This window comes from Malus domestica, chromosome 02 (genome assembly GCF_042453785.1).
Source record: "Malus domestica chromosome 02, GDT2T_hap1".
NCBI classification, from domain to species: Eukaryota; Viridiplantae; Streptophyta; class Magnoliopsida; order Rosales; family Rosaceae; genus Malus; species Malus domestica.
This window is the reverse complement of record NC_091662.1, coordinates 13,531,490-13,549,952: the sequence shown is the minus strand read 5'-3', so window position 1 is coordinate 13,549,952 and position 18,463 is coordinate 13,531,490. Positions and strand designations below refer to the sequence as shown.

Below are 18,463 nucleotides of genomic sequence, written 5' to 3'. Positions count from 1 at the left end.
CATCACTCGAAAACGCGTCTTTGCGCCCAATACCAGAACATTGATGGCTTCACACAATTATAAAACCAGACTTTATTTATTTATTTCTTTTCACCAAACCGGACTTTATTTTTTGAAAAAGCAGTTTTGTTAATATAACAATTAATTAGAGCATTTTAGTTTAATTGTAACTTTGGTCTTTAGACAGAAAATTTGTGCAAATTGATCTTTGAATTTGTCAAAATACGAACAATAATAATTTTGGAATAACTATGTTAGAAATTCGGCACATTACTTATCCTTTTAAATCCTAAAGCTCTAATGAAAATTCTAATAGTATTGCCTAAAAAGTTGGTTACTCCACATTGTCACAAGTTCAATAGTCGATACCTATAACCTTTTAGTTCATAAACTAAAACTCTAATTAAACCAAAATCTAGAGGCAATGTGGAATTTTCTCGTTTAAAAACAAAGTAATGTTATTCATAATATGTTTTTGTACCACATTCTATACCATATTATGTGGCATTTGATGTGGACATTAACATCATTTGAATTAATCAGATTTTTAAATTTAGTTCATTATTTAATAAACTAATAATTAAGAAAAACTGGTTAATTAAATGATGATTGTGGTATACGAGGAGTCTTTCTCTTTCATTTCCTTAGGTTTTGCAATTTTTTTAAATGATGTGTATGTTCACATCAGATGTCACCTAAAATTGATATAAAAATATGGTATGAATAACATTCATCTTAAAAAAAAATAAAAGTGAAGTGAAAGGACATATCTAGTGAGCACTTTTTCCCGCGCTGCTGCTATAAAGGGGTATCACCACTAACTACTCAATCCAATGCCATCCAAACAAAAACGGAAATAAATAAATTGAACAAAACTCAAATCTGTGGTTTTGGGGGAGCATTTTGCAGGGAGAGGGCAAATGAAGCAAAAAGCAGGCTTCTTGCTCCACTTGGTTTGTGGGGTTTTGGCAGTGTTTCTGAATTCTTCTGTGGTGAAAGCAGAAGACCCATATAAGTTCTACACTTGGACTGTGACTTATGGGACTCTTTCTCCTCTTGGTGTCCCTCAACAGGTTTGTGGGTTTTTGCAAATTTTGCAATCTCAGTTCTATTTTTTGAGATTTCGGGTTTTTTCTTTATTTTTTTTTATTTTTTATTTTTTTGGTTTTGGATATTTGAAGGTAATTCTCATCAATGGCCAATTTCCTGGCCCTACACTAGATGTTGTCACCAATGACAACATTATTCTCAACCTTATTAACAAGCTGGACCAACCTTTTCTCTTAACCTGGTGAGTTCATCCTCCAATTAACCTCTTGTCCTTTTCTATTTTTATTTTTATATTTATAACTGCTTTCTATTGTTTTTAGATTAAAGAACTTTCATTTTCTGAAGAATGTTGGTTCAATATCTGATAAAAAAATGGCTACTGCCCCTTAGGAGCAATATTTTTCCATTTAATTTAGGTTAAGCTTCAAAGAAATTAGAAGGGCAATTGTAAAAACTTGAGCCAAATTGCTGCATTAGGCTTACTGAAGTGGAGAAATTTGTTTCAGATTTTAATTAATGAGAAATCTGAGCTTGAAAATCTTGTTGAGTATTTTCCCCTACATTGCGTGCCATCAAACGAAACAATTACGTACTTCTTTGTTTAGGATTAGGCGAGATTAGCTCTTCATTTCTGTTCTTTTGTTCAATGTCTGAATATTTGGCTGTGGCATTCATTCTGATGATATCTGCATAATAAGAAAGTTTCTTTGTTCACAACTAGGAATGGGATTAAACAGAGGAAGAACTCTTGGCAAGATGGGGTTTTGGGAACCAATTGTCCCATCCTGCCGAACTCAAACTACACCTACAAGTTTCAGACCAAGGATCAGATAGGTTCATTCACATATTTCCCATCAACTCAATTTCACAAAGCTGCTGGAGGGTTTGGAGGGATCAATGTTTACGCAAGACCTCGAATCCCAGTCCCTTATCCAATCCCTGATGGAGATTTCACTTTGCTTGCCGGCGACTGGTACAATACCAGCCACAAGGTAAGAAAAACATACGACTGCCATTCTACATGCACTTTGAAAGTGTTAGGTAAAAGAATTTGTATGTTAATGCAGTTATGTTTTCATTTTGTTTTGATTTTTGTAGGCATTACAGCAATCTTTGGACTCTGGAAAATCTCTTCCTTTTCCTTCCGGTGTTCTTATAAATGGCCATACTAGTAACACTTTCAGTGGTGACCAAGGTAACTCTCGATCATTGGTTCCTCAAATACTTGAACTATTCTTAGTTCTCTGGGGAACCAGTTTAACCATTTACTCAAATGATTAATGTTGAACTATGTTTTTCGTATTATGATTTCAGGAAAAACATATATGTTTAGGATCTCAAATGTTGGCTTGTCAACCTCATTAAACTTCAGGATTGAGGACCACAAACTGAAGTTAGTTGAATGCGAAGGATCTCACCCAATTCAGAATATTTACGACTCTCTTGACATACATGTTGGCCAGTCAATCTCTGTCCTAGTAACCTTAAATCAGGCTCCAAAGGATTACTACATCGTTGCATCCACACGATTCACTAGGCGTGTTCTTACAGCTACTTCAGTGATACGCTATACAAACTCGCACACCTCCGTTTCTGGACCTGTTCCTGCCGGTCCTACTTATCAAATACACTGGTCTATGAAGCAAGCCAGAACTTTCAGGTACAAATATGCAAAATTCAATCATAATGGGCATTAGATTTGTACGATTATAATGATTTAATTTGACCCTTTTGAACATTGTTTTTTTTACAGGTGGAATCTGACAGCAAATGCAGCCAGGCCTAATCCTCAGGGCTCATTCCATTACGGCCATGTCACACCAACAAAGACAATTGTGTTAGCCAATTCAGCAGCATTGATAAATGGAAAGCAGCGGTATGCATTCAACAGGGTCTCTTATGTTAACCCCGATACCCCTCTAAAGCTTGCTGATTACTTCAACATCCCTGGAGTCTTCAGCCTAGATTCCATCCAAACCGTTCCCTCAGATGGCTCTGCATTCGTCGGTACCCCTGTCATGCCAGTCTCACACCACGACTTCATCGAAATTGTTTTCCAAAACAACGAAAACAGCGTCCAATCAATGCATTTAGATGGATATGATTTCTGGGTTGTTGGGTATGTCCAATGTGCTTTCTTGTGCTTAAATTCTTACGAGATAAATGGGTAGACTATAATCTTTATTGTTTGAACAAATGCAGTTATGGTTCCGGACCATGGACGCCAGCCAAGAGGAGAACCTACAATCTCGTCGATGCTCTTACTCGACATACTGCTCAGGTAAATAAAGGCTGTTACTGATTAGTACATGCTTATTTCGACTTTTCGTTAGATAATTTACTCTTTTTTCCTTTTGAAGGTGTATCCAAACTCTTGGACAACTATTTTGGTGTCACTTGACAACCAAGGAATGTGGAACTTGAGGTCTGCTATATGGGAAAGGCAGTATCTTGGCCAACAGTTCTATCTCAGGGTTTGGGATCCAGTCCAAAGCCTTTATAACGAATACAACATTCCTTCAAATGCACTGCTGTGTGGAAAAGCTCTAGGACGAAACGCATAGGGCGACCTTCGACTCTTCAGAGTCTGTTTTCTTGAGTCATGAATGTGGAGTGGAAAATTGCATCGACAATGAAGGTTTGGCTAAAGGGAAGACAGATTGCAGCAAAGAAAGCAAAAGAGAAGATTCAAATTTGATGTTTCTTTTCCCTTAGTTGTATAATTCTGAATTTAGATGAATTTTCGTCTGCGTTTTTACAAAATATTATTGTATGCTACAGCTATATAATTTCTCTCGATATATAGAATTTAGGGGGTGTAGTCAATTTGGATTTGAGAGGATTTTTAATGGACTTTTTTTAAGTGATAGATTTTTAAAAAAATTAATAGACTTACAATTCTGTATGGATTTCTATGAATTTGTATGGACTTCTTTGATGGATTTGTTAGGATTTTTAGAGTTTTCATGGATTTTTTTAGCATTTCTATGGGTTGGTGCATATGTGCACATTGCTCCAAGTAAAAACATGATTCACTTTTGACAATTGTTGGATACTAAATGAGCTTACATAATGAAAGAGTGGATATATGTCACAGTTTAAAACATACCTGTATGAACCCAAATTGGACATTGGGCCTAAAACGTAACCCAATCACACGGAAAACCCCCGGAGAGCACTAGACCGTCAAGGCAAAGAAGGCTAAAGACGGAAGCTCAGCCTAGAAGTCAAGATATTGAATGACGTGGCAAAACTGGGTGGCAAACCTATGCAACTGGGCAGGCATAGCGGTCATTAGCAAATGGTTTTGCAGAAGGCAAAAACACATTTTTAGGGATAAGGATAGGGTTAAGTGTGAAATCACCACTTGGCCAATACTGGTACACTCAGCATTCATCTAGTTCTGACGCTCAACATTCATCTGGTTCTGATAGATAGTCTGGGAGCCTAATCACAGGCCCCGCAGAGGCATGAGGCATCTTTCAAGCTAATCATCACTTTCACCGTACACACAGGAGGAGTTGTGCGAGGCGCATCCAAGGCCAAACAATACCCAAGGTGAAAACGATATAAAAAAAAACGATAGACATGATTGATTAATCAAAAGAGTGCTGAGCAAGTCTTCTTATTGTGGTGTCCAAGCTGCTTGCAGCACTAAAGCAATATCTGCAAGTCTCAGATAATCAGAGACATGAATATGACTAACGAACTTAACAAACCATAAGATTTTTAATGCTATTTACTTCAGCACTGATTCCTTAGATTCAAACTGTAAGAAAAGGTCTTAGTCCTCGAAGACCGAAATTGTCCCATAAGATTCAGTTACAAGGATCACAATGCAGCAGTAGGTTTAATACAAATTTTGTGACTTCAAAGCATGAGGTACTTTCTGCGTTTGGTTGCTTGATATGACATACACAATATGATATTTTTTGTTTGTATTTGCAAGACTGTTGTCTTCTCTAAATGCTAGATTTCCATTTTTAAGTCGCTGAGGACACAAGGGGTTGCAGGAGAAAGATCAACGAGCATCCAATCTATCATTGATGATAGCCAGATTCGGATGTTGCGCTTGATGATCTGTATTGTGGAACCCATGATTGTCAGTTGGTGATACGAGAAAATAAGAAACACCGGTGCATTAGCAGATACTTGCTGCGTTCTTTCACAACTGCAAAAGGCAGCACAAGTGCCGGGCTTTCTCCCTTGAGCAAAATTTGTCCCACCTCGTCTCTCTTAAGAAATTGATTACAGAGGGTTGCCATAAAGTAACGTCCATTTCAATCACAATTACAATTACACAGGGCCTCCCATCTCTCTCTAATTGTTATTCACAATTGTCCTAAATTATCAAGCCTACCGAGTGGTTAGAATTTTGTATCTCTTCAGGATTTGGCAATATCTTCATGCAAAAATGGAGGGGTGGATATAGGAATTTATGGTCACTGGGTCTCAGGCAGGGTTAAAATTGGCGGAAGAATGTTCCTCTTGTGCAGAGGGAATTTTCTGGTCTTGAAATGAAACCCTAGGGGTGAAGGGTGGATTGCTTGGGGCATTTGGTATTTAGTATACCACTCACCTCAAATTCATCAAAATTCCTCACATATTAAATTCTAGCAAATATTTGGCATTTTCACTACACCTAGACATGTGTGAACTTTTTAAAAATCCTAATCGACTACTAGTGGATTTGGTTGTACTTTTAAAATCCTCTTAAATCTTAATTTGACTACATCATGATTTCTTAGTCTTTTAAAATCCTAATTGATTACATTCAAATTTCAAAATATATGAAAATCCGATCAAATTCTAATTTCTACACTTTACTTCTCTTTCTTGCCTTGCAAGTTCATTTTCACTCAACACTTTTAACTATGATGCACCGACTAATGATCTGTTATATATATTGTTCAAAAAGGAAAACTAATCATCTGTCACATTAAATCCTTTTTAATTATGATTAGCACATGGAACCTGATAAGTAAGATGGTCATGAATCATGAACATGATGAGCATTATTAAACCATCTATTTGACAAAATTTCTTTAAGCATCTGTTCTTTATTAAAAAATGAGTGCATCAATATTCTAAAAAATACATTAATAATATGTTGACTTATTTTTTTTTTTTTTGGCACCAATCACATTGACATATTATTGATATCATATCAATCTATTCTTTCATTGAAGGACATACGTCCGTTCCATAACTACTTGAGAAGTGAGGGAGACTAGGGAATGGGTCGAGCAAACTCCCCCTGGGCCGAAAAATAACAGACGAAACTTTACTTAGATAGGGCTTTGGATAGATTGGTATTGATTTTTTCTTAGTGATTGGAAAGGAGGGTGCCGGGGTATGTTATAGAAAGGGAACGCAGAGGTAGTACTTCGAATGGCGAAGAGAGGCGGCTCGGCAAGGAAGGAATGGGAAATCGTATATTTTGATAAAGAATTTCCAAATTCTAAGGGACTGAGGCCAAGTTATAACTTGTCCCAATCTCTTATCCAAACATAGCCTAATTGATTATGACTGTTGTAATTAAAAAGGAAATTGTGTAGTCACTTAGTACTACGGTTTAGTGATATACCTCTTCATTTGTAAGTGAGCCTCTTCACTTGTAAGTGAGAGATCTTATGTTCGATTCTCACCAAATGTGAATTTGAACCACATTATCACTCCTTAATGTAGGTAATATTGTTTGTTAAAAATAAAAAATAAAAAATAAAAAATAAAAATTGTGTCCTATCAGAGGAGCTTAGTGAATCATCCAAAGGTGTGCCAATAACTTTTGCAGATCCTATGGCCCGAATAAGACAGTTGGGCTACACATGGGCTAGATGATGGTTTACAAATGGGTATTGTAATCCAGTATTGCATGTATGGTGGGCTTAGTAAGTATAATCCAATTTGTTTTCTTTTAAAAGCATGTTATTTAAATTCAAAGTTACACTTAACTGTACGTTTGTTGCACCGGACTTTCGAACTGGACTAACTTTAAGGATTAAGTTGAACTAAATTAGTGAAACATTTGGTGCAGTATCGGACTAATAAGCATGATAATATAAATCAGTGAAAAATGAATCGTATTTTTTAACTATAGAAATCTAATACCAAAATAATGTGGAATACCACACAGTAAAAAATTGTATCAATTGATAAAATTACATCCAATGCTTGAAACTCAAGGCCTACTTGAAAATAAATACAATATAAATATTACACTAAAAGCCATTTATAGAACATATATAACATATTCCACAAGCAAATGTTACAATAAGAAGCAAACACACACTATGGCTCCACAAATGTTGTTAGAGGATGTCTTCAGAAGTCTTGTTGTTATGAGCTGAATTGAGTCCCAAAACTAAGTGTATGGCATCCAAAATTCCCCAAATTTAACACAACAGCAATTCCCGTCTCACAAAATATAGGAATGCTAATGAGCCTCTCCATATTTGCCTTCTCTTAAATTAAAGTGGCAACTCTATCTAGGGTGATAAGCCAGCTCCAATTTCAATACAGAAGAACTCATGATATATAACAAAAGAACTGCTATTTGGATCAAATGAACTGGATATCATAATTAAGCTTAGACAAACTATAATCATGCTGCAACTAATGGCTTCATCCATGCAGATTTGGCAAACCTAGTAACACCACCACTTTGAAAGAAATGAGATAACGAAATACCTCGTAAAAGTAAATCCTCACCACCAAGTATATGCAGCTGCGTTAGCTGAGAGAACAAACATTGACAAGGACCTAAACAATCCTTCGTACTTCTCTTGTGCCACGAGTATATACTATATAGTGAAAGGAAATGATGCTGTTAATGTGCTCAAAACCATTAAATTCAAGAAAACTAAAATTATCCAAAAAAATTGACAATCTTTATGCTAAAAATTCAAAATTTTCATAGATTTCAAACCCGAAACAACAAAATTGATCAGACTCCAATTATAATTTCACAATCTACAAAACAAAATCAAAGACATAGATCGTCGGATTTAGAATTTACCAGATGAGGAGCAAGACGAGGACGAGCAGGACATGGGAGCAAGAAGACGAGCTTAGCAATCCTGTGATAATTGGGGGTTCTAAACTTAATCCCTGTGCCTACTGGATTACACTAATAAGTAGTCTAGTCCAGTCCAATGAAACTTAATAAGCCCAAACAAATACACTATTAGAACTATGGATATTGACAAACATAAAAATAAATAAAAAATAAAAAATAAAAAAACTTAGAACTATGGTCTTGTGGTACTTTTTTACTTGTAAGTTAGAAGTCTTAGGTCAAATAGCGAGTTCGAAACTAATTTTTTTCCTCACCTCTTAATGTAAGTATATTGTTCCATAAAATAATTTAGATTCACTTGATCATAATTTGGTTACGATACTTAGAAAAACTTAATACAATTACTATCAGATGGTCTGATATTGCAATGACATTCAAGAACCATATTTAAATGTCAAATGGTAATCCTATTAATTGTTTCTAAGTATTGTAGTTAGTCGTTAGAATGGTCGCCTTGGAGGAAACTTTATATTAACCTTTAATAACCAAATGTACATCATGTGATTGAGCCATGTTGCATTGTATCATTGGTTAAATAGTTAAATGGATTGAGTTAGTTAGTGTAAAGTCGTTAGAAAAGGGTAATTGAGTCATTTTGTAATAGAGATCAGTTACTACGAAAAGTTGTTGTGAATCATTTACTACATATTGTAATATCTGTTCTTCAAAATATACAAAGCTTTTCTCTTCATCTTTCTTTCTTGTCAATGCCTCTACTTCCATTGTTTCTTTTAGTTGTTCATAGTTTCATAGGTTAATATGATATCAGGGCAGGTTATCTCACATGTGAAGCCAAACGGCTACACGCGTTCCATGTCATTCCGTTGTGTTGTCCAAATTTTAGACTTGAAAATTCGCCACACTATGAGGGACCTTACATAGGCTTATAAGAGGTTGGGTTACTCTCCATATTACCAATTGGTTTTATTGTGGAACTTCAACTTTCTTAATAAACTTCATACTCCTACACACTCCCTAATTCTTAATAAAGTTCTACATGTACCTAACATTGCTAGAAGTTTACTCTTTGTGAAACATTTGTGTGCTAACAACAAAAGCTGGTTTATATGTGATGAATCTGAATTGTTTGTGCAGGACAAGAAGACAAGGAAGATAGTGTACCAAGGAAAGAGTAGGCATGAAGAGTTAAGGAAAGGGTAGCCTGAAGAGTTATTCCAGATCCTTGTGGTTACAAATACAAGAGGTTCACAGTTCATTACAAAGGATCTAGCAGCATATTTGGGTAAAGTAGTGAAGAATAATGTCGAGCATTAAAGGCTAGGACATCCAGCTCATGATATAATGGCTTCAATGTTGAAACAATATAATATTTTAGTTCAATCAGATAATACGCATGGTGTTTGTATTTCTTGCATTCAAGGCAAGATGTCTAGGACTCCCTTTCCAGTTAGAACTGATAGATGTACATTTCCTTTTGAAAAAGTGTACATTGATATTTGGGGTCCATCACCCGTAAAATCTCTAGAGGGATATAGATACTATGTAACATTTATGGATGAATACATAAGATATGTTTGGATTTTTCCTATGAGCAATAAATGTGATGTGTTTACAATATTTGTCAAGTTCTACAAATTTATTCTTACCCAATTTGGTACATCAATCAAGTCTTTACAAACAGATGGAGGGGTGAATATACAAGCAAGTATTTTACTTCTTTTATTGTTGATAAAGGTATCTTGCAGTTAATATCTTGTCCTTACACTCCTTAACATAATGGAGTTGTAGAAAGGAAACATAAGCACATTTTGGAAACTGCAATCACTCTTCTTACTGCTGCTAGTTTGCCCTTTGAGTTATGGTATTTTGCATGTGCTCATTCAGTGCTATTGATAAACAGGATGTCTTGCAAAAGCTTGTCTTTCAGTTCACCTTATTTGACTCTATATAAGAAGGCACCTGATATAATGTCACTAATGATCTTTGGTTCAGTTGTTTTCCTATGGTTAAAACGATACAATGTGAACAAATTACAACCAAGATCAGTAATGTGTGTCTTTTTGGGATATTCACAATGCAATAACGGGGTTATCTGCTGTAATATACAAACCAAGAAATTTATCATATTTAGACATGTGTGTTTTGATGAATATTTGTTTCTTGCAAAAATAGTAAGCTATGGAAGTAATGGGATGACACTTAGACATGATGAACAAAGATCTTTACCTGTCATCATACCTATACCAGTTTCAAATAGACAGCAAAATGAAAGACATGCAAGGTCACAGAGTTCACTATCTCATTCTACCATAACAATATTTTCTCTAGTAAGTGATGATAATCAAGTGATATCTGAGACTAATGGGATGAATAACTGTACTTTATTGCATCAATCAGAAGGTAGTATGTCAATAGAGTTAGAATTTTAGGGATCTGGGACATCAAATACTCTTTCATCTTCACCAATACTCGTTTGCTTCATGTCATTAAGCCTGCACAATTATAGGTAATTATTCTTTTTACCTCATCTCCTAGTAACAATGATTCAGTCACAATAGTTGTAAATCAAAATTGTATTCAAACCAAATTACAAACTAGTGCCATTACAAGAATGGGTTATGTTGGATATCTTGCTTCATTACCTTAGTTGTCTTCTTTACAACTTGAAGATTTCTATACTGATGATAGCTCTAGCAAACTCAGTGAGCATTTCTCTGGAGGGTTTTCATTTTTAGTTGACATAATAGACAGTGAGGTAAACATTTAAATTTGCATCAAGTAAACCAGAATGGAAATTTTCCATGCAGGAGGAATTCAATGCATTAAAACTCAAGGAACCTGGGTATTAGTTCCACCACCATCAAATCAATCAGTCATTGAAAGTAAATGGGTGTACAAGGTAAAGAAAAATCCAGATGGCACTATAATAAGATTTCAAGCTAGGTTGGTTGCACAAGGATATAGTCAAGAGCAAGGCTTGGATTACTTAGAGACATTCAGTCCAATGGTTAGGCATACTACTATGAGAATCATCCTAACTTTGGCTGCTCAATTCAGTTGGCAATTGAGGCAGCTTGACATTAAGAATGTTTTTCTCCATGGAGACCTAGAAGAAGAGGTTTATATGAAACTACCACAAGGTTTTGTGGATGCTACATGTCCTGATCATGTTTGTAGGTTGGTCAAATCACTTTATGGTTTGAAACAAGCTCCTAAAGTGTGAACTCTAAATTCACAAGTTATCTTCTAGCTATTGGTTTTAAATCCCCTCTCAGACACTAGTCTCTTTGTAAAAGTAGATGATGGAGATATAATTTTTCTATTACTTTATGTTGATGATATAACTCATAAACTCAATGAAAATACAAGCCGTAATTGATGATCTTGCTTGTGTGTATGGTCCAATTTGACCTATGGACGAATACCCAAGCATACTTTCATGCTTGTTTGAGTAATAGCAATGAGATTCCCCAATATCATGCTAAGAATAGCCAGGATTTCCAGACATCTCTATTTTTCCCAGGGGGGGAATCCTTAGAATTACCACTGCTTAGTTTTCAATTCACCTCTGACCATCAAATGAAATGTGAATAACCCGTCATCCTCTCTTTGAAACAAGGGGTGCTTCTAGTTCTGTTGGGATTACATATACAATATAAAGAAGATGACTATTTGTTTATGACTCAGACTAAATATGCCAAAGACCTGTTAAGGGAAGCAAGTATGGACAGTTGTAAGTCTACATTAACACCATCTAAGCCTCATACTTAGATTCTTGCTGGAGAATGAACCTTGTTATCTGATCCTAGTCATTGTAGAAGCATAGTTGGGACTCTCCAATATTTAACCTTCACTAGGCCTGATATTGCTCATTCAGTGAAAATGGTTTTTCAATTCATAACACAACCAACTAATGTACATATGTTTTTGGTAAAGAGAATCTTGAGATATATACAAGGTACTATTGAGTATGGTCTACAGTATATAATGAGCAAGGATTTCAATCTCACTGCTTACTCAGACTCGAATTAGGCAGCTGACATTAACACCAGAAGATCAATTATAGGTTTTGTTGTATATTTAGGAGCAAATCCAATCTCATGGCAGTCAAAGAAGCAGTCCACTATGTCTAGAAGTTCAACAAAGGCTGAATACAAAGCCTTAGCTCACTGTGCAACTGATGTCTTTTAGATCCGTTTAGTGTTCAAGGACATTCATCAACACATATCACTACCACCTTCTTTATATTGTGACAATTTATCAGCTTTGGCAGTGAGTTCAAATCCTGTTTTTCACTCCAAAATAAAACATCTCGACTATCATTTCGTGCGTGAAAATGTTCAAAAAGGAGATCTTATGGTTCACTACATTCCAACAGATGGTCAAGTAGCAGATGTGTTCACAAAAGGACTACATAGTCCAATTTTTCTCAAACATTGCAGAAGACGGATTGGGGTTGAATTCTGCAACAAACTCATCTTCAGTAGCTTAGCTTCATTTAAGGGGGGAGTAATAACCATATGTACATCATGTGATTGAGCCATGTGGCATTGTATCATTGGTTAAGTAGTTAAATGAATTGAGTTAGTTAGTATAAAGTTGTTAGAAATGGTAATTGAGTTATTTTGTAATAGAGATCAGTTACTACAAAAGGTTGTTGTGAGAACCATTTACTGCATATTGTAATAGCTGTTCTTCGAATTATACAAAGCTCTCTCGTCATCTTTCTTGCTTGTCAATCCCTCTGCTTCCATTGTTTCCTTTAGTTCTTCATAGTTTCATAGGTTAATAACCTTATCAATGTGAGGGGTCTTAAACTGCTTTGCCGCCACCAAGAGAGAGAGAGACTTAATACTAATTGGTTATGAAAAAAAGCTTAACACCAACTAGATATAACCCGTATTCTGGATTGGCCACATGATGAGAATTGAACTTCACGAGTGTTGGAATTGAATTCGATTCCATGTGACATGTGTAATTTAATACCTGGCCCCAAAACTCATTATTTAACAAATACTGGACGATCTTGTTTTCCCTATGAGATCTCTCCTTGGGATCCATTGCCAGTTCTACTCTAAAAGTTGACTTGCCCATCAAAAAAGCTTTCATTGACTGTATACCATATGTACGATGGAGGGTGTTCACACTTGCATTAATAATGTGGTTAATTGACTCTGGATTTAAATTAAACAAAACAAAGGGTAGCTAGCATTATTCATGTGTAGGATCGTTGTACACTATAGATAGAATACAACCAATAATGTCATAAATATATACTTCTCAATGTCGTAAGTTATCATTGTGTGTTGGATCTTCACTTTATTTATTTATTTTGAGGCACAAAGAAAAGAGCATTCTTATACGCGTATTTTCTGCTATTGCTGACTTGTATTTTTTGAAGTAAGAAACATATGTTTGATCAATAAACCATACATAGTCTCAGTAAGATGAAGCTTCCACCAGCAGTGTTTGTATCTTGTACTTTTCTCGCTACATCCACTCCATACCACCTCGGACATATTTATTAGCTTTAGGTCTATTTGTTCTTGAAGATGAGAATGGCACAATCAACTAAATTTCAAATGAGTTGCCCTGTTCTCACCTTTCAAGAACAATCTGACGATTACGCAATGTTACTAATTCACGTTATATAAAATAAATTATTGACATAATTGATATATTATAGATCTATGATGTAATATTAATAAATAATAATTAAACTCACATGTTATAACATGAATAAATTAGTAATACCACATATTAGCACGAGAGTCTCAGTTAAAAACGTCTAACAGGAATGTGTTGATTGGTTTTAAAATGAAGCTCAACTTGCACGGTTGCACCTGGCTCAACTGTCAACGGCCAACAAGGCGGGAAATGAGAAGCCAGAGACTTGTGATCTGTGAAGAAACAGATGACAATGGTGGAAACTGACCATTCTGCCCTTCCATGGTCTTTGGTTTTCTGCTTGTTTTCATCATCATGTGGGGTTTCTGAGTGAGAGATCTAAGACTCACTTAATTCAACTCCACAAAGACCAGTCAGGCAAAGAAATCTAAGATTATAATTATAATCATCCCAAAAGTAAGCAATTAATATAGATCCGTTCTAAGCTGCGCAGCTCCCGCTTGATCTCTTCTTTCCTTCCCGCCATCGCGCACCACCGACGAATTCATGAGTCCAAAGTCCAAACCACCACCACCACCCTCACGTACACAACACATTTTCATCACTAGCAAAAAGTTGAAAAAATAACATTGCATTCATTCATTTCATTGGTCCCTTTTTTGCATAATTTTAGAAATTAAATATATATGTTTAGTAATTAGCACAAGTCGAATCGATGAGGTTTTGGCCAATTTTCATCATGATTTTATTTTAGTTAATGTACTCATGAACTATTTGTAAATAGTCAACTCCCTCCGTAACCTTAAGTTTTTTAAGTTTCCATGCATCACGTGTATATCTCATGAACCACTTAAGAGACTATGAGGACTTTTCGCTCTTACTAAAATTCACATTTGCAAACCAATTCTACTTCCCTTCAAATCGTGCAGGTCTGATCTATCGACCTATTTATAGTAGCAACTCATTCTAGTGTTAAAAAAATGAAGTTTTCACCTTCTGTATTAGCTCCAACGTTGTTCACGTGACAAATATGGACGATATTTAGGATGCAATAATCTAACGATGAGGAATGAGGTAATTGGCTATTTGTAAAAATTTATGGAGATAACTAAAGTTTAGTGTAGAAAATAGCACTTACAAGTGCGGGAGCAAATCGATAGAAACCTCCCAAATAATTAACTCTATCAAATGAATGGTTGCATAGAGGTATTACACTATATACGTACTATACACATATAATGAATATAATTAATCATCGATTATGTGTCAGCTAAAACCATGAGTTGTGAAATAGTAGCATATGCAGGTAGCTGACTGCTTGTGCATGAAGTGCGCCGCATATGAACCTCGATTTTTCATCGGTCTTCGCGTAGATCCATATATCCACGTTGGCATTGCCCCTCTGGGCTCTTCACGGCTGCTTCCTTCCCTTGCCACTTATATATAATCCCTTCCATCTCTGAACTTGCAGAGCTCAACCACAAAGCTACGAGTATTTACTACACTTGCACTTCATTTCAGTCTTCCTCATCTCTCTTGGGGAAGGACTGACAATAATTCGAGTACGTATTTCATAATTTCTATCTACGTACATACTTAAGTTTTTTTTTTTTTTTTAGTACAAAATACTCCGTAAGTTTGAATGTGTAGTTTTTGCCAATATGTACTAGTTAGTATGTTTTGCCTGAACTTGTTCTTTTGTGCAGAAATCTGAAATTTGGACTACATATAGGAGCTGACACAATGAGGCCAACCACTTTCGTGCATTTTTTCGTCGGAATTTTTGTTTGCTTGAGTTCTTTCTGCATCATTAACGCAGAAGATCCATATTTGTATTATACATGGACTGTAACATATGGAACCATTTCTCCGTTGGGTGTTCCTCAACAGGTTTGGCGTTTTGATCCTTCATGAACATAATGTTATTATATAATTCTGTATGTATGACTTCTGCTTAATTAATGTAGCAATTGTGGTTAATTATGCAGGGTATCCTTATTAATGGTCAATTTCCTGGGCCAAATATTGAAGCTGTGACAAATGACAACATAATCGTGGACGTGATTAACATGTTGGATGAGCCTTTCCTCATTACATGGTGAGTATTTTTATTGGCAGTTGTAATGGTTGTAGATTTAAAATGCATGGCTCGTCATAGGACTTATTTCTTTTGCTGTGGGAAATCAGGAACGGAATCCAACAGCGAAAAACCACGTGGCAAGACGGAGTGCTTGGAACCCAATGCCCGATTCCTCCAAACACGAACTGGACATACAAGTTTCAAACGAAAGATCAGATTGGAACCTACTCCTACTTCCCTTCAACTAAACTGCACAGAGCTGCTGGAGGTTTTGGGGGTTTCAATGTTGCAAATAGGTCGGTCATTCCAGTGCCGTATCCTATTCCGGACGGAGAGTTTACCCTGCTTGTTGGTGACTGGTACAAGACTGGCCACAAGGTATGTAATTCATAAAGTAACAGATATTCCTCACTTGGTTTACTCCTTCTTAGGCGTCGATGCTAGCAGTAGGGAAATGTTCTTTTTTGGATATAGCATGACATGTTAGTGGTCCATATTTACATGGCAACATAAAGTTTCGGAGTGTAATTGTTACAAACCATATAACAAGAATAACTTTCTGATAAATGCTCTTATTTTTTCAGGAATTACAGCAAATATTGGACTCTGGCAAAAATCTTCCACTTCCTGATGGTCTTCTTATCAACGGGCTTCCTGAAAATACAGTCTTTACTGGCGAAAAGGGTATGCATTAGCGCTTCTCAAAAGTGTTTGTATACCATATCTGTTTTTGAAGATTTTGTAATCAAAGTTCTGTTGGGTTATTTCAGGAAAGACCTACAAGTTCAAGGTTTCAAATGTGGGCATAGAAACTTCAATTAACTTCAGGATTCAGAACCATACAATGACACTCGTTGAAGTTGAAGGAGCTAATACCTTGCAAGAGGTGTATGAATCACTTGACATTCATCCAGGTCAATCCGTGGCTGTTTTGGTCACGCTATACGGTTCAGTCAAGGACTATTACGTCGTTGCCTCCACCCGATTCACAAAGCCGGTCCTCACGACCACTGGATATCTCCGCTACGCTGGTTCTAACACCCCTGCTTCAAAACCATTGCCAATTGGTCCAACCTATGAGATTCACTGGTCTATGAAGCAAGCCAGGACAATCAGGTAGCAATCACTTCCTAGGGACATTTCTATTTCCATTTTCAGAAGCATATATATAGTTGGCGAATAAAGTTTGTTCACCAAATGATGTGACAGTTTTTGAGTATCTAATTTGGCAATCAAATTTGGTGAGCCTAGCATTATTGTCTAATGATTTTCTAATTATATTTGGAATTAACTTTTTTTCCTTTCTGGTACTTGAAGATTAAATTTGACGGCAAATGCAGCCAGGCCTAACCCACAGGGCTCATTCCATTATGGAACTATTCCAGTTGTCAGGAGACTACTTTTGGCCAATACTGCTACTAAGATTGATGGAATGCTTCGATATGCCGTAAACAACGTCTCCTATGTTGATCCGGAGACCCCATTGAAGCTCGCTGATTGGTTTAACATCTCCGGCGTGTTTAACCTCAACACGATACAGGACACACCGACTCCAGGCCCTGCAGTATATGGCGCCTCTGTCATAGGAACTGCCCTTCATGATTTCGTGGAAATTGTCTTCCAGAACACCGAGCCTAAACTTCAATCTTGGCACCTGGATGGATACAGCGCCTATGTTGTTGGGTAAGCTCTATGACCAATTGTCATATGTATAACAAATTATTGCCTAGACATCATATTTTTTTAACAATTTGTCTAATAATATTTGTTCGCCTTCACAGATATGGCTCTGCTGCTAAATGGACACTAAATATGACGAGACGTTACAATTTGGACGATGCTGTACCGAGACACACAGTTCAGGTAATTGACAGGAACTTGTACCGTTTAACCTCATCCAGTTTATGCATACTTTCTGAGATTTTATCGTTCTATATTGATCAACGTTAATTGGTGTACACAACTTACAGGTATATCCACTTGGTTGGACTGCTGTGCTAGTCTCTTTGGACAACAAGGGTATGTGGAATTTAAGATCTGCAATCTGGTCTAAGAGGTATTTGGGGCAGCAATTATACATCAGAGTTTGGAACAATGAACACAGCGTTTATACTGAGAACGATATGCCTTTGAACGCTTTGCTTTGTGGCAAGGCCAAGCAGCAGTGATAGCAAACTTATTTACTCTTTGATCATGTAACTCGTATGTTCTTTCATTATTTTTATTTTTTAAATTTGGTAGTTCTTAAGTTTCAGTTACGAGGGTGTGACTGTCGAAAAAGAATGGGGAAACAGGCTTAGGATTGAGGGAAATAAGATGTTTCAAAGGGTCATTGTGTTAGATTTCTTGCTACCACATCCCATAGAGGATTCATTTCTCTTACATGTTCATTTTCTATTATGTTATGTGCTTCTATACTCCCCAGCACAATGTTTACTTCTCTGTTTTCCTGCTTCTATAGAATAAGTCATCACAGTTAACCAAAAGATAGCACCGTAGCAATTAAAAAGGAAAAGATATAATCCTTCTGTTTGGTTGCTCAGAAACATAAGGAAATGTTTACAGGCATTTTCATAGCACGGTCCAAATTGCGTCTATTTAACCCTAGATTCATGGTCCAACAAAAAAAAAAGTAAAAAATAAAAAATTGATGGCCCGTTTGGTTC

The 18,463-nt window shown here is 36.2% G+C and overlaps 2 protein-coding genes across 2 annotated transcripts; both read left to right on the top strand.

Annotated features, from left to right (window-relative positions):
• Positions 1–780: 780 nt before the first annotated feature.
• On the top strand, positions 781–3,969 carry LOC103401290 (L-ascorbate oxidase homolog). The gene is made up of 8 exons (XM_008340003.4): positions 781–1,073; positions 1,182–1,291; positions 1,772–2,042; positions 2,149–2,245; positions 2,365–2,710; positions 2,804–3,169; positions 3,253–3,331; positions 3,411–3,969. Exons 1-8 carry the CDS (start codon positions 921–923, stop codon positions 3,612–3,614), a joined length of 1,626 nt encoding a protein of 541 aa, XP_008338225.3. The 5' UTR covers positions 781–920; the 3' UTR covers positions 3,615–3,969.
• An 11,155-nt stretch (positions 3,970–15,124) lies between these two features.
• LOC103431579 (L-ascorbate oxidase homolog) lies at positions 15,125–18,212 on the top strand. The gene is made up of 9 exons (XM_029091672.2): positions 15,125–15,279; positions 15,424–15,607; positions 15,706–15,815; positions 15,905–16,175; positions 16,382–16,481; positions 16,568–16,913; positions 17,115–17,480; positions 17,579–17,660; positions 17,768–18,212. The coding sequence occupies exons 2-9, from the start codon at positions 15,461–15,463 to the stop codon at positions 17,963–17,965; spliced, it is 1,620 nt and encodes a 539-aa protein (XP_028947505.1). The 5' UTR covers positions 15,125–15,279; positions 15,424–15,460; the 3' UTR covers positions 17,966–18,212.
• Positions 18,213–18,463: the final 251 nt, after the last annotated feature.